The 15,344-nt window shown below is 38.5% G+C and overlaps 2 protein-coding genes across 2 annotated transcripts in view; one reads left to right on the forward strand and one right to left on the reverse strand.

Moving 5' to 3' along the window:
• Nucleotides 1–693: 693 nt before the first annotated feature.
• Nucleotides 694–5,781, reverse strand: LOC146702861 (uncharacterized). Its single transcript, XM_085465898.1, has 6 exons — nucleotides 5,705–5,781; nucleotides 4,345–4,380; nucleotides 3,962–4,180; nucleotides 3,574–3,855; nucleotides 3,333–3,467; nucleotides 694–3,233 (listed from the first exon to the last, which is right to left on the reverse strand). Exons 1-6 carry the CDS (start codon nucleotides 5,736–5,738, stop codon nucleotides 2,785–2,787), a joined length of 1,155 nt encoding a protein of 384 aa, XP_085322024.1. The 5' UTR covers nucleotides 5,739–5,781; the 3' UTR covers nucleotides 694–2,784.
• Nucleotides 5,782–13,198: 7,417 nt separating this feature from the next.
• Nucleotides 13,199–15,344, forward strand: part of LOC146702862 (SH3 and multiple ankyrin repeat domains protein 1-like) — a 48,765-nt gene continuing 46,619 nt past the window's right edge. The window contains exon 1 of the mRNA XM_085465905.1: nucleotides 13,199–13,279. The gene's annotated coding sequence lies outside the window, so the exon portion shown is untranslated. The remainder of the gene's footprint in view (nucleotides 13,280–15,344) is intronic.

Below are 15,344 nucleotides of genomic sequence, written 5' to 3' on the forward strand. Positions count from 1 at the left end.
AACAACGACAAAACATGACATAGCATATTACCATCGTTCACATTTTATTTAGCACAACCAGTAAGAAATGCAGAAGCAGTGTGTTAAATAACCAACACCCTATTTTTCAGTAGTTTGTAGAATCTCAAGCAGCAGTAACTTGAAGTGTCAACTCACTGGCTGCGAGTTGTCCGTTCTCTGCGGCTTCAAAACAAGCCTAAATCATTACCCCTCCACCTCCGTGCTTGACAATTGGTAAAGTTTTCACATGACTGCAAATTGGATCCTGGTTCAAATAACCTGTGTGGCTCAGACCCCACATTACATCACTTTACATTACAGGGGTTAGGGCTGTGTTCGATAGGGGACAAACATCTTCTCTCTGGTTGTCTGTCCAAAACACATCGTTACAGAAATTGTTTTGCCATCTTTAAACAAATGCATTTTTCATATTCCATGTGAAGACACAGATAAAAAGTAGTTTCGGTCCTGTGTTAAAACTGAAAACACTAACTGTTCAGCTGAGAAACTGTAACAGCTGTAATTTATCACAGATGGGTGTGTTCATCCTTATCACTTAAACACAATCACATAAACACCATGACTAAAGCTGAACATGTTAGATAATTACATAAGGCTATTTTACATATTGTGCTTTTATTTTAAAACCTCAAAGTTTTAAAGCTATGAATTATATTCCTCCCAGCCTTAGTGTCATGGTCTGTGTGCAGGTAGTCAGGAAAAGAAGCAAAGTGCAGAAGTCATGGAGGCAGAAGTTAACTTAACAGAACCTCAGCTTTATTGCTAGCAGAGTACTAAAACTGAAATAACACGGGAACAGAACACAGAGGCAGATACGGTGATATGACGCGACGCTGAACATATGAAAATACAGACAATAAATACAAGAAGAACACGAGGGAATGAGACCAGATGGGGGACACAGCTGATACAAATTAACTGATGGGACACAAAACTAGAAACATCAACATAAGACACAGACCTTCAAAGTAAAACAGGAAATCCATAGAAAAAACTCAGAGGCACTGAACTAAACTTATATTAAATACTAGAAACTAAAAATTACAATAAAAATACACAAAACACTGGGTCACAGACCCAGGACTGTGACACTTAGACTAGCAGCCTCACACTGTAGCACAGGAGACACTGTAGGACATAAATGAATAAAAAATGACACAAAACATCTTTGTAGTAATAATATTATCTCAAGCCTTTATTCCTGCTATTTGTTTTTTAGCTATTTGTACATATTAACCAGCATCTGCGTGTGGACAGCAGAGAAAGAATTTCATTGTACAGAGAAATGCTTTTTCTTTACACACATGACAATAAACGCTTTAAATCTTTGAATCTTGAATCGTGTACAGTCTTTCAGCACAGAATATTAAATAATCTACCGTATGTACAAAAACAACAACAAAAAACCCTGAAAGCAAATGCAAAACGTTTCCAAAACAAAAACAAAATCCCGTAAAGGCAAAACTTTTTTTCCTTTTAACACGACTCAAAATGAAAAAAAAAAAAAATCTTAATGTCTCATTCCAGCATTTCAGAAAAGAAAAAGAAATAAAACAATGTCAATAAAACCGGTCAAATAGCATCTCAATTTACTGGTTGCAACACATTTAGCCACAATACATCTGCGTTGTATGTGTGATTTTATTGAGAGAAAAATGTTATTGATATTAAATGGTTGAATATAGGACGCTAAGCAAGGGTTCGTTTACACTGAGCATAAATTTGTGATTAACTGATTTATACTAAATGGTGGAAACCGATAAAAGACGAGAAACACAGAGTACTTCAATCGTGTTGCCTTCAAAATAGAAATTCAGCAACATGACAACAAGCTGATCCGTTATAATCAGCATGACTTTAAAAAGACAAATAATGGTGTGAAGATGATTCATTTTTGTACGAGGAATAGTTTAAAAAAAGTTCAAAACTGACCGTGGAGCTTGACTCACTGTTGCCTGTACTCTCAGGCTGTAGCTTCCATACTCAAAAAATGATGATACCATTTTTGTAAAACAGTTTATCTGAAATTGACCTGTCAAAATATTACATAGTATCAATTAAGAAAGTGGCTTAAGTGCTAAAAGGAATCTCACAGTGCAAAATATTTATCCCATTCCTGATGAGCTAATTTATTTATATTTCTGTATATATCACAAAGAAAAACACAGCTTTCAGAAATGCTCATTATACAGTACATTAAAAATATGATGGAGAAATCTAAATCATGTGATAATGCCTAAACTAGATGAATTAATAATGTGCAATGATGTAAGCAGAAACGCTAGTGAGCACTGCAAATATTAGCTTGTAGCATCAAAGCTGAAGGACACGATCAGTTAATAAAGCAGATTATTTGTAGACATTAAACTGAATGTAAAGTGTGGATGTGTTGCTTGCTTGTTGACTTGGTGTCACAAAGTGTTTGCTGCTCTTTTGGATTTTGCTGAAATTTTACTCTGTATCATTTGATTTAATTAATATATTAGAAACATTTCTCCCTGCCATTGAAAAAATTGTTATTGTAAAAACCTCACTCTAGCTGTTCCCTACAGTCTCTCACAGATTTATTTTCATTACTTATTATTGATTGTCAATCTGTATTGACACTTTCACGCCTGAAAGACTCCTGGAGTTTGTCAGATTTCTTAAACATTCATTCAAATCAAGGAATCTTAACTTTGAGATCGAGATCAACACATCTGCATGGTTTAGGTTTGCAGCATTAAACCTGTTTCTCCTGCAGTGGCGCAGCGCCTTTTTTATTCATTCGCCCGCTGTTGCAGACTCACTGGGCTTATCCTTCTTCCCTACTGCTTCATATCCACCCTCTCCGCCTGCTGCACCCTCCACCCCTAAAGTGTGGTATACCTGCTCTTTCATTTCGCCTTTCTTCAGTGCTTCGTATCCACCCTCTCCACCTGCTGCTCCTTCCGCCCCTAACGTGTGGTATACCCCCTCTTTCATTTCGCCTTTCTTCAGTGCTTCGTATCCACCCTCTCCACCCGCCGCCCCTTCCGCCCCTAAAGTGTGGTATACCCCCTCTTTCATTTCGCCTTTCTTCAGTGGTTCATATTCGCCACCTTTCGGCTCTCCGCCTGATGCTCCTGCAAGGGTGTCGTACTCTCGCTCCCTCCCAGATGCCTTCTCCAGAGTTTCATACTTGTCATCACCTCGCTCTTTTGATCTCAGTGCCACATCCTCATAAATCCGCCCTGAGAAAAGTACGGCATGCAGTGTGGTATGAATACAGTGACTGTTACCATACCTAAAAAACAGTAAACAATCCAAAGAAACAAAAAAATGCTACTCACCTCCGTCACTTCTTCTCCTACGTCGTAAACCTACCACCACTATCACCACCAACATCCCCACCAATACCAACAATATTCCCAACACCATCCCCAACTTCCCCTCCGTCTTAGGTGGTTTTGGAAGCTTCCATGGATCTGTGGGAACAGAAAATATATAAATCTAATAGTCATGAGTCTCCTCGTTGTACTCCCATTAACTTCATTTCAATAAAACTGAAGACGTAATGAAAAATATGCTTACCAGAGGTGGTGAGAATTACTTGGTTACTTCTGTGAGTTCGACCCTTATCCGTACACCAGTAAATAGTCTCATCGACATTGAGGTCAGCAGTTTGAAACACCATACTGTTATTGACGCCCTCCAATTTCAGTGAAACCATTTTTAGACTTTCTCCACCCCTGCACACCCAGCACCTCCACCCTTTCAGACCATCCTTATTTTCAAGCTTCAGGATAACTGCACCTCCCTTCCACATGTTCTGATAGCCTGTCTCAATGGTGAGTGAAGCGCTGAGACCAGATTCTGCAGGACAAATAAAGAAAATCATCTCATTATTATGTGTGAATTGTGAATTTACCTTTAGATCTGTGGAAGTTTGAGCTCTAATATGTGTTGATTGTGAATTCACCCATGATATTGACTGAAACAGGGTCACTCTTTGTCCTACTGATCTCGCACCAATAAGGGCCTCCGTCGTTTGAGTTTTTAATTTCCACTTTCAAAGTGTCTTGTCCGTCGATTGTCTCAGCATTAGGTTTGTGCCATGTCACTGAGCTCGCACTTGGATTGCATTTTAAGTAAACTGTATCCCCAATGAAGGCCATTTTAAATGCAGGTACCATCAAAACTAAAAAACGAGAGAAAAAGAAGAAATGCAATCAAGTATTTGTGTAGCCCTTCTGAGAAAAACTACAAATACACTGTTGCGCATACTGAGCAAATAATAAAGGGCAATAAATGCAGTACAGCGTGTACAAGTGACATTTTTAGAAGTAAGTGAATATGGATTACCTTGTGGTTTTTGACATCTTACCATGAGTGGCAACACTGTAACAAAAGAGCAAAAAAGTGCTTTTTAATTTGAACAAATTTACCACCAAATGAGATTTTTATCTGTGTGACATTGAGCAGGTACTGGCACTGTTAAAACAAAGGAGAATACAAGAGCATGTTCAGTGGAATTATTTCAACAAATATGAAGTAACTTAGTGGTTCACGGACTATTTTTTAAATAAAAAAAATACATTTGTGACTCAGAGTAACCTAAAATTACTGCGGTTAGGATTAAGAATTTTTAAAATTAAGTATAAATTAGTATTTGTTCAATTCAGCTGTAATTATGAGACACTGGGTGTTGTAAATATAACATTTTAGTTGATAGACTGGTGACCTGTTTAGTGCCCCCCCCTCCTTTCTCCCATTTGACAGCTGAGTATGCAAAGGCCGCTGTAACCCTGAATTGGACAAGTGAATGGATGGAAATAATATTTGTCAAATATCTGCTTAACTGCCTGCATATGTATGAAAGATTAACTTTACATTTATCCAACACGTTAAGAAAAAATAATATTATTCATCATTTTGAGAAAAAGTCGAATCGTGGAGAAATGCCTTGTTTAGATGAGTGAAACAAATTAATGTGAGACAACATCTTTATTGTGTGACGGTGTAACCATCAGTCCTGTTTCCTTGCATCTGTCCATTACCAGTCATTTCATTTTGTACAAATTCACTCTTCTACGTTTGTGTGGTTTTCCGTCTGACCACACGCAGCTTTCTGCACCATGTTTTCGACGTCCTTAAACCGATCACCAGACTGTGTTTATGTGCGCAAAGAGAAATAAAATCTGTTCTTGTTACACATAAAACCCGATTCATTAAGAGGAGAATTCTCCTTGATAAAGCCGCTGGAATTTCCACAATGCAACTTTTGTCTCAAATTAGATTTTTGACTTTAATCATTTTTTTCTTAATGTGGTCCTAATACTCAGTCGTGGCACTTTGTCTAGAAACAACAACTCTTAACTATACATCTTGACTTTTTTCTCAAAATGATCAATAATATATCTTTTTTCTTAATGTGGTCCTAATACTCCTTCATAAACATCATACTGCTTCATAAAATCATTTGTCATAACTCACAAAGCTTTTTTCTTCAAATTAAATAACTCCAGCGAAACTGTCAAATATTTTTTATATAATGAATAATAGATAACTCCTGTTACTTAAATGCTAACTGCAGTACAGTTTTTAATTTTTTTCTCAAGTTTAAGAAATTACAATTGCAAAGTTATAAAAATATTTCCCAGCTATGTTCGCGTCATACAACAAAAACAAAAGTCCTGCATCATGTCTCAGCTGGCTTTCTTACCTGCAATGAGCAGCAAATGCTTTCCACTCGCCATGATCAAAGGTACGACGGGCAAGAGAAGCTTCACTTTAACTCAGTCACGGAGGAGTGACAAGTGACTAACTGGCTGCTTCCCTTAATGAGTCATGTTGAGGAAGTTGAGGGAGGGCCATGCATAATAGTACTGGAGGAAAACTAGTTTTTTTAAAAACTATCTAATCATCTTAGTATACTTCAGCTTTTGACTTAGATTTTTCCTCAGTTTTCCTCCTCCGCAGTATTTTGTCCTATAATGCTACGGACAGAGAAAAACGGGAATGATTGCGGCAGTTTTCTTCACACAAGTGATAAAACTGTTCCAGTAAGCTAAAAGAGAGGAGCTTGGGAACTTTGAAGGGTGGGAAAGTTTTAGCACTCCGAAAGCTTTCCTGTGATAATGCAGGAGAGGGCTCTGGGGACACTAAAGGTATTGAACATACATGCTTACCTCATATAACGGTGAAGAACACCTGAAACAAACCACTCAAGTGCGCCATTTTATTTATTTATTTAGTTGGTTAGTTCTTCTTTTCATAAAGGCCTTTCCATATTTCATATTTTGTTTGTACAGAATTAATTTTTTTTACAGATTTTGTTCACAGAAGAATCACATAAGTAACTGAGCTCACTTTCCTAGATAAGACAATTCTTAAAATGTAGTTTAAATTATAGTACAACACAAAAATAAGTGGGTTTATCACAAAAATTAGTTTTTTTTGTCATGTGAAAGGTACAGTGGCACGTTATTGTTCTTTGTAGAAAATATCAAATTTAAAAAAGTTCCTCCTGTTTTTGTTGCTGTCGTGTTTGTTTTGCAGCAGATGCACCCAAGTGTCAACTAAACATATAGGATGCTGTATTTGTCTAGTAGTTAGTACCATTAGTGACAAAGTGCGGTATAAAGGGTAAGAGACAAGCTGTAGAAAGCAAAAGCAAAAACAGTCAAAATACCAAAACCAGATTGAAAAAAAAGTCGATCAAGATTTCAAATCTGTGACTTGAGCACTGCTATAGAGAAGCTCTTCATTTCATTACGAGTCACAGATAAAGTTATAAAGCAAGGAAAGCTATAATGTCTCAGCAAGAGCTTTCAGGTCTAAATTCTGTGATTAATAATCATAACTGGACTGATGATGCGAGTCATTCTGAGGTAAAGTCCCCTTTTGGCAGAGATGAAAACTACTGGCTTCTGTTTGAAATTCCTGGAATAATAGCAAAGATGTGCAGACCGAAGAATAAACCCGAGGCTTTTGCTTTACATTTACAATTTACATCTTACAATTTATGGGGATTTTATTTATTTATTTATTTTGGAGTGAATTAAATTAAATCTACCACATAATGGGATCAGTCTGGTACAAGTCAACTGTATGAGTTGGTGAGCAACACTGAGCTGCAAGATTCTGGACTTCCAAACTAAATACAGGAATTCCTGGGCAGAGTGAGCAACAGACCTAAGAGAATGTGCGGCGCTTTTATTTTTCAACCAGCCGATATGTGAAACAACACAACTCAATCTCATCAACAACTAACAACCTGAGTGAATCTCTGTTTAAATATCATAATCAGACTCAAAGAGAGTTCTTTGTTTCTTCACAAAAAAAAATGGACTTCAAGAAATGAATGCACACTAAGCACTCTGCAGTAGTAGAGACCTTTACAATTCCTTGCTGTTCACATCTTGGCTGACCTCACATGGACCACAGGCATCTCATATTATTTGCACACTCCCCTCCCTCATCACTTACAGCCCATCTTCTATCAGTCCACATCAGAGAGCCTTCTGACCACTCACCACCATCTCGGGTGGCTGTAGCTCAGGAGCTTGGTGATTCAGTCTCTGGCTGCTCCAATTTTTCCATGTTAAAATTTGATATACTGATTGTTGCATAGATATAGAAAAAAAAGTGCTCGTGTGATTGAGGCAAGTTGTATAAAGTGCTTTGAGTCTGGTAGAGTAAAAGAAAAGCGCTATGGTGTGGTTTACCAGTGGCCTGAGTTATATGAGTAGTAGAGTGTGTATCGGTTAACTCTATCCTCCCTCAATTGTATTTAAATTTAGCTATCTTCAAAGGAGAGTCACACACTAAACATGTTACCCTTGTTTCTCTTATTTTTCTTTATTTGCTACCTCATTGTGTTTATCTTGAGCAACACTTTGGTAGCCTTGTCAGCCTATTAAGATATATGATGCATTCAGTGTTTTGCAATTTCTGAAGAGGTTGCCTCATGAAAGTTCTTAGAATAGGAGCTTTTCCTCTTAGTTTTTGTTTTGTTTCTTCCAGCATTGCAGTATAAGTGTTCAGAACTGACCTTCTGCTCAGTATTTGGTCTTCATGAAGCAGTTCTGAGAAATTCAGGGGAAGCTGTTGCAGTTTCTCACCAGTTCAAACTGTTGCAAACCCTTATAAAGACTGAGAACAGAAACAGGGTGAGATGAGCTGTACTGCTGTTGCTACCACAACATGATGCAAATCAAAAAGAAATAAAAAGGTCATGGTGACCACACTAAGTTAACGCAAACCTAGAGTTCCCCATTTCAGGTTTAAAAACTGCATTGTAGCACTAAAAACTTTAACTGGAAATAATCTTCAGGTCAAATAGTTACATGACAGTTGGTGACTTTATATGCGCAGGTCACATCAGGACACTGGGTGGGTTTTACGTGTTAGATCACCCATGGCCTAATGTAACAGCTAACTCAGGGCTAGTTTAAAAAAAAACAACCAAAACAACTTCCCCTTATGGAGGCAAAGCTGAAATAAAGAACTAACAAAATAAGAAGTGGATTTGTCTGCCTTAAAAACTGACAATGTGCAGTTTCTCCTCTTCTGTTTTTGTTTCCAAGAATTTAAACACAGGAAACGTTTTTTCTTTTTAAAAAAAATCTATTTAGAAATAGATTTAAAAAAGCGGAAGAGATAGAAAGCCTAATCCTTTTTTAAAAGACAACTTGTTTCTACTGCTTTCCTTTTCGCCTGTTTCTTTCACATTATTCTGATAACTTAAAGAAATGTATGCAGTATTTCAGTTACTTTAATTGGCCACCAGAGCCCAGCACTGCATCAGTTTTCCTTGAGAATAACACATGAATGGGGCCTTAAGCCAGATCTGAGCCTGTTTTTACTGAATGTCTTTATGCTAAGCACTTCTCCAATAAATATATAAAAAACTATTTAATTTTAAGAGTGAATAACTGCATTTAGGGCTGTGAATATGCAAATCAGTCTAAGTTTGTGAGTGCAGAACTCATAAAATGGGATTTTTATTCTTAGGCTAACATGAATGCAGTTGGGTTTGTAGCGTTTCAGTTCATTCACACAGAAACTGTGACTTGAATTTTTTTTTTTACACCAAACCAGCGTTTCAAAGTGCTTCACAGCTTAAGATTCATAGATCAATATTTTGTCTCTCATCCTTCCTCTTTTCTCTTTTTTTGCCTTTTTGATTCCACGTCTACAAAAAAAGCTGAATTCACTAAAACACACAGGAAAATAAATAAATAAAAATCTACCCAGCATGTTCTTACTACTGTACGCTCCATCTGCCCATGACCCACTTTTCTCTCCTTGCTTGAGAGGGTTAACACAGAAAGCAGGAAGAAAGCTAGTTTCTCATTAAAAAAGACCCAAAAAAGGACATTGGGTGGCAAAAGCAGTGTAAGCATCAAGGTAGGATGAAAAGTGTGGTGAATATGCACTATGGAGTGGCGCACCATTAAAGCAGAGCAACGACTAGAGCTCTTATCAGGGGTAACAATGCAGGTGTCATGTTGTCCTTAAGAGGCTGGATATGGCAGGATTCATCTCCATCTCCTCTTAGCAGAGGGTACTGTTGTGCACATTAATGTATTTCAGCCGAGCTTTGCTTCCTCCATCCGTCTCTTTGATGGGCTCTAAAAGCTGCCATAAAGCAAGCCTCAGGACAGTCTTTTCACTCAAACACTCCAAAAGCATAAACGCTATTCACTGAAAGATACTTGTTATATAAAGTTACTTATCTGACATTAGAGCATGGAATATATCATTTCCTAATTTATCTTTTTTTTATTACCTCGTGAAGACAGCAGTCTTGCAACTTTTGCTGTTTAGTGAGTGAAGAGTTCATGTCATCTTTTGCTTCAGTGGGTAGGTCATGCACAGGAAATGTGGGTGCAGGCTGGCTGTGGGTTAATGTCAGAAGCAACTGGAAGCCGCTGCTGCTCTGCTTCTGAGTGTTTACCTTTCCTCTGCTGGCAGCCTGCCCTTGCAGCAGGTGACATGTAGCTGTCATGGGAGATGCTGCGCCATGTAAGGATACTGACTCGATTCCCAGTGGGACGCAGAGTGACACAACCACACCTTGAGCGTGTCACAAACAAGCAGACGTCACCAGAAACTAGTGGCCTGGTGGGGTCTTTGGAAATTTACACGCAATGTCACCATCAACAGAACTGGGAGACTTTTAATTATCATCTCTGGAAAATTAGATTTCGCTTCAGTTTGTGAGCTTGTCCAAAAATGTCTGAAAAACCTACCCCGACAACCTTTTATGATGTCAGAAAAGGGAGGAATTCAACATTTCTGTAACTAATAAGCCAGGCCACACCTGACCTAACCTGCCTTAGCGCTGGGTGATTAATGTTAGTTATGACGATTATAAAACAATTATCAAAATTCTTTCTTTTACAGCAGTCCCTCCCTAAAAGCCCAGTGTCACCGCCGATGAGACTGCGGCATGTTTCGTTCACTTCAAAGAAACTTTGATCACTGACAGACTTGTAGATAATTAATGATCATTAACGGTTTCCTTTGTGTACCCACAGACCTCGGCTTGGACTGGCAGGCAGGGTCTCTCTCCTGACTGCAACATCCTTTTTTATATATATATTCAAGGAAATTTTAAATACTAACAAAGGTAAATAAATGCATGATGTTTTCAAAATTCAAATACTATATCCATAATACAGACACTCATGTTTTCCCCTTTATTTAAAGGGTTTAAAAGACAGTATGTGTCAGTAAACTCAGATTTTATTTGCCGACTTGTTTAAGAATTTGCCCATTTTTTGCAAACAAAGGTTTTAAGAGCGGGAGATACATTCATCAGGGCTGATTGCCATAATTCTTCCCAGACTTCTTTAGCTTTCATATCTAGGTTCCCAAATGGCATTTTTCTGTGTTTAAATTGTGCCCATTGTAATTGTAATTCACTTTATTTATATTATAGACATGATACCTGCTCTTAAAAGATGCCGTAAATGAAAAACATTATTGCTACAAACTGAAGCATATTGGATTTGTACGGCACACAAAGCCACAAAGACTTGAATGAAGAAGAACTGTTAAGCTGCTCTTTTCATTTAGTTACAGAATGAATTTTCCAGTGTCTGATAACTTTAGTGAAAACACGGGTTTTTGTTTATTTTTCCAATAATTTCCAAGACGTTCAGTCATTTTCTTTCCAATCTCCTACCATGAGCTGGATGACTGAGAATCGACACCGACATCTTCTTATTGTCTTGGAACGACTGTGACCACATAATTTCCTCTGGGATTAATAACGTATTCTGATTCTGATTCATCATATCCCAGTGGTTTTAATATTGTTGTGTACTGTTGTGTTGATAGTGTTTTTGTAGAAGTGTGTAATGATGCTGATTGTGGGCACATGTTTGCTACCTTTGGCATGTTTTTTTTTTGTTGTTTTCTTGCAGGTGTCATTATCTTATTTGTTTTCTTGTTAAAGGACACTGATAACAGTCCATCTTTTTACCTTTATAAAGTATTATTTCCGAGAGTGCTGGTCTTTTCAAAAGTCAAATATTAGCCATGTAGAAATTAAAACGATATCAGTAATGACAAAAACAACTGCTGTTATAATTTTTAGGGTTTTGGAGCATGGATGGTGAAAAGAGATGAAAAGTTTAGTAGGATTTAACCAACTCTTCCTTTTTGAGTAAATTTAAAGTAAAGATTGTTTGATAGTGGCAGCATTATTCCCAGGAGAAGCGTTACCATGTCTTCCCAATCTCTTATAATCAGGTAGGTGTTGATGCCATTTTCAAACATGTCATAAAAGATTTGTTTTTAAATTTCAGTCATGACAGCAAATAAGACATTTCCATCTCTGTATTTTAGTACATAAAAGCCTTTTCACTGTGAATGTGACGGACCAAGCAGTGAAGGAAAGTCAGGTAGAGGTTAAAGTTTTTTTATTTAACATTTAACTCCATAACAAACTTGGTTAAATTTCACAGAAAAATCAAAATCTTGTGCCCATAAAAGAGGGCAACGTAACAGCCCTCTACTCAAAAGCTGACACAGACCTACCTAATCAAGATAAAGGGGAAACTTAAATAGCGTTATGTGTAAGCCTCTACTGTAACACTGATATTACCACTGTGGGGCTGTAACTGCAGCCATCACAGTGAAGTACTGTGTGAACATAAACTAGCAGTTTCTTAACCTGTTAAAGTAATGAATTTCAGGTTTATTAGGTAATTCAAGGTAACCACTTTTAATTTTCTTTGAATATTCCGATTGTAGAAAAGGCTAACACGTCCACTGTACTGGGATCAGGGAAGTGCCAGCACCAAACGGCTCTAAAGGATAAACGGCAAGACAGCTGAGAAAACAACACAAAGATGCACCAGCCCTCACAGATTCTTCAAAGTCGAACACCAGTGGTTATCACAGCGCTTGACTGGTTGGTAAATGCTCCACATATAGTTGCAAACATGCTAAAACAAGGCAGCACGCCTGCTATATTTATCACTGGAAAGTTCCCAAACACAAACAGATTTTTTTGCTATTTTTTTATGACCTTTCAGCATCAAGGAGACAAAGGGAGCTGTGCAGTGTGCAAACCCATGGCCAGATTGTGTGTGGGACAGATAAAAGGTGGAAATCAGTGACGTGAGTGTATCTGATTGATAAATTGGCTGACATAATAGGAGAGGAGCTATGGAGCACCAGAGAGGTGGTTGGACCGTGAAAAACTGAAAGAATGAGGCAGAATAATGAAGAAAATTGGGGATAATTGAACAGAAGAGCACTTGGGTATGAAAAAAGAGAGGGAGAGGGAGAGTGAGAACAACTGACAGATGGTGAAGAGTGGGTACACAGAGAGGAAGGAGAATGGAGGCGAGACAGATCAATCTAGCAGCTGAAGTAAGACAGAAAGAGAGTATGCAATGCTGGAGAGGGAGTGCATGAATGTGTGTGCAACACGGAGAGAGGGAGGGGAAGAGAGAAGCTATACCAGGGCATAGAGTAGGTGAAAGAGTGTGTGTGTTTGTGTGTGTGTGAATGAAAAAGAGAAAGGGAAGCTGCACAATACAGGGGCTCGGGCTGGCTCATACCGATGCATATTTAAAGACTAGAAGGCTTGAAAATGTGATTTTGAAAGAGAAAAAGGCAAATCACTTTTTCATTTTTTCCCCTCATCTATGTTTTACTGACTGGATCTTTCTCTCATTTCTTTAATCCTGGTCCCTTTTTACTCTCTTTGTGGTTTATGAAGGAGGTCACTACGGATACAACAAGGAGCAACACAGCCTGAACTACAGACCGAGAGGTATTTAGTTTTTTGTGTTCCTCAATACTTACAGAATGTAACTGAAGGAGAACTGCTGTGCGTCTGTGTGTGTGTGTGTGTGTGTGTATCACACAACTAAACTAATATAAAGTGTTTGCAATACAAAGGAGCATTAACATCTTTATTGTGTGAACGTAAATTGAAAAGAAGGAAAGAAGGAAATGATCTTTAGCGGCGAGGTGAAAGTCACAGTGCTTATGAAGGAGAAGCTGCTGAAATTGTGACGGGGAGGGGGGGCATGCATGTCCTCTGAGGTCTAATTCACATGTTTTATGTAGGATGAGAAAAGTGGGACAGAAAACAAACAAAAAAAGTCACAGTGCCTCTAAAGAAAAGTCTGTAGCAACTGAGCAAATTACTCCCTCACAGCTGTAGGACGAATCAGTGAGCGCACACTGCTCTAATGTAATGCACACTTTAATAGATAAAGTAACAGCATTCAGCATGTGGAACGATCGTTATACATTTGTTTGCTCACAGGAGATGTAAACCTTGGAAGTTCAGTTACAACACTGCCTGCAGATGGTTTTTCTGTCCCGCAGAAAATTGTGATTCTTCTTTCTCCCCTTTGTCACCAAATACAGGCTTAAAGGTTAATGCCGAGTTCGCCGATGCTATTTTACTGTGACCTTGACCTTCCTTTTAGTACAGTGAGATAAATTGTGTTTTTACTGGACTCTGTGCAAAGAAAATTGAAAGTCAGTGGTTCTCAAGGTGGCTTCCTAGATCCCCCCGGGGGTTTGGGACCAGGAGCCAAAGAGTCCACAAAATACCTTCCTGTTAAACACTGTGCTGTTGGTCAGCCTCCATCAGCACAACCCTCTGCCACCCAGAGCATTTTATTTACGTTCTAAACATAATATATGCACTCTGGCTTTAACCTTCACTTCATCTAGAGGATGTTTTTAAGACACTGTCAATGTTAACAGGATGAAACAAAAAGCAGCACACAGAGGGGAGAATGAAGGGTTGGGGAATGTGTCGCTGCAGACCACGTGGCACCCCTAGAGCAGTCATCCTGTGGGAGTGCTCTGATTAAGAGAAGGTACATATTTACACATGTGGACTGTTTACAACAATGGGACAGGCGTATCTTTTAATACCTCGCCCTCAGTTCCTGCTTGGCTCATTGGAAAAACACAGAAACTCTTGACTCTGTCCACGTTCTTAGGTGAAGCCAAATTAGCTAAATAGGTCTTAACATTATGAAGAGCTACCTGGGCCCAGAGCTTAGCGAGAACCATTTGTTCTAGAGGAGCTGTTAATCTGACTCCACTTTGAGTTATAACCATACATTTTTGGACTGTGACTATCGCTCACTATTACCCCATTTACAAAGTCAGTTATGGCCTGTAATATGACAGTGATCCATGAATACAAGAAATGGTGGAATAGCTGATAGAGTATGTTAGAAGTGGACGTTTGGAGAAAAAAACGGTTAATACTTATGCTTATATAAAAGCTACCTACATGCCTGTATTACTACCACCCAGACACTTCTGCTGGGATGAGTTCAGAAAGAAAAAGGCGCTGAAATGGAAAGGTGAGCAGAATCAAACAGGAGCTCATCAACACCCACATTTCACACACTTGTTTAGCTGTGACTTGTCAAAATCGTTGCCTGCTCGCAGTATTTTTGGTGTCAGCTGGTGGAAAGGTGGAAACCCTCTAAGGACCCTAGAGAACCGATTGCCATGCGCATGCAGCCACACACACATACACCTAAACGCCTCATTTGGTTCAGGCTTGGGTGAAAAAAGTGCATCAGAGTATTAGCTAGAGCTATGCAACAGTGATGCATTCCAACTCTGTGCCCTTTCATCCTATAGATACCACTTAATTGACTTCGCACAACCTCCTAAGACTGGCCCGACTGTCTAATGCACAACAAGCAACGCTGGCTTTAAAAGCATACTTTTTTCTATTGCAGAATTACACTGAGGGGAATTCATTTGGGAGAAGGAGAAAATAAACAAAGAGGGCAATTTGGAGCGGAGTGGGCAATGGAAGATTAATGGCCTCCTCAAAACACAGAACAATTGAT

Source organism: Copadichromis virginalis, linkage group LG8, assembly GCF_057382275.1.
Source record: "Copadichromis virginalis isolate Kocher_CV1m ecotype Utaka linkage group LG8, C_Virginalis_male_GT1.1, whole genome shotgun sequence".
Lineage (NCBI taxonomy): Eukaryota > Metazoa > Chordata > Actinopteri > Cichliformes > Cichlidae > Copadichromis > Copadichromis virginalis.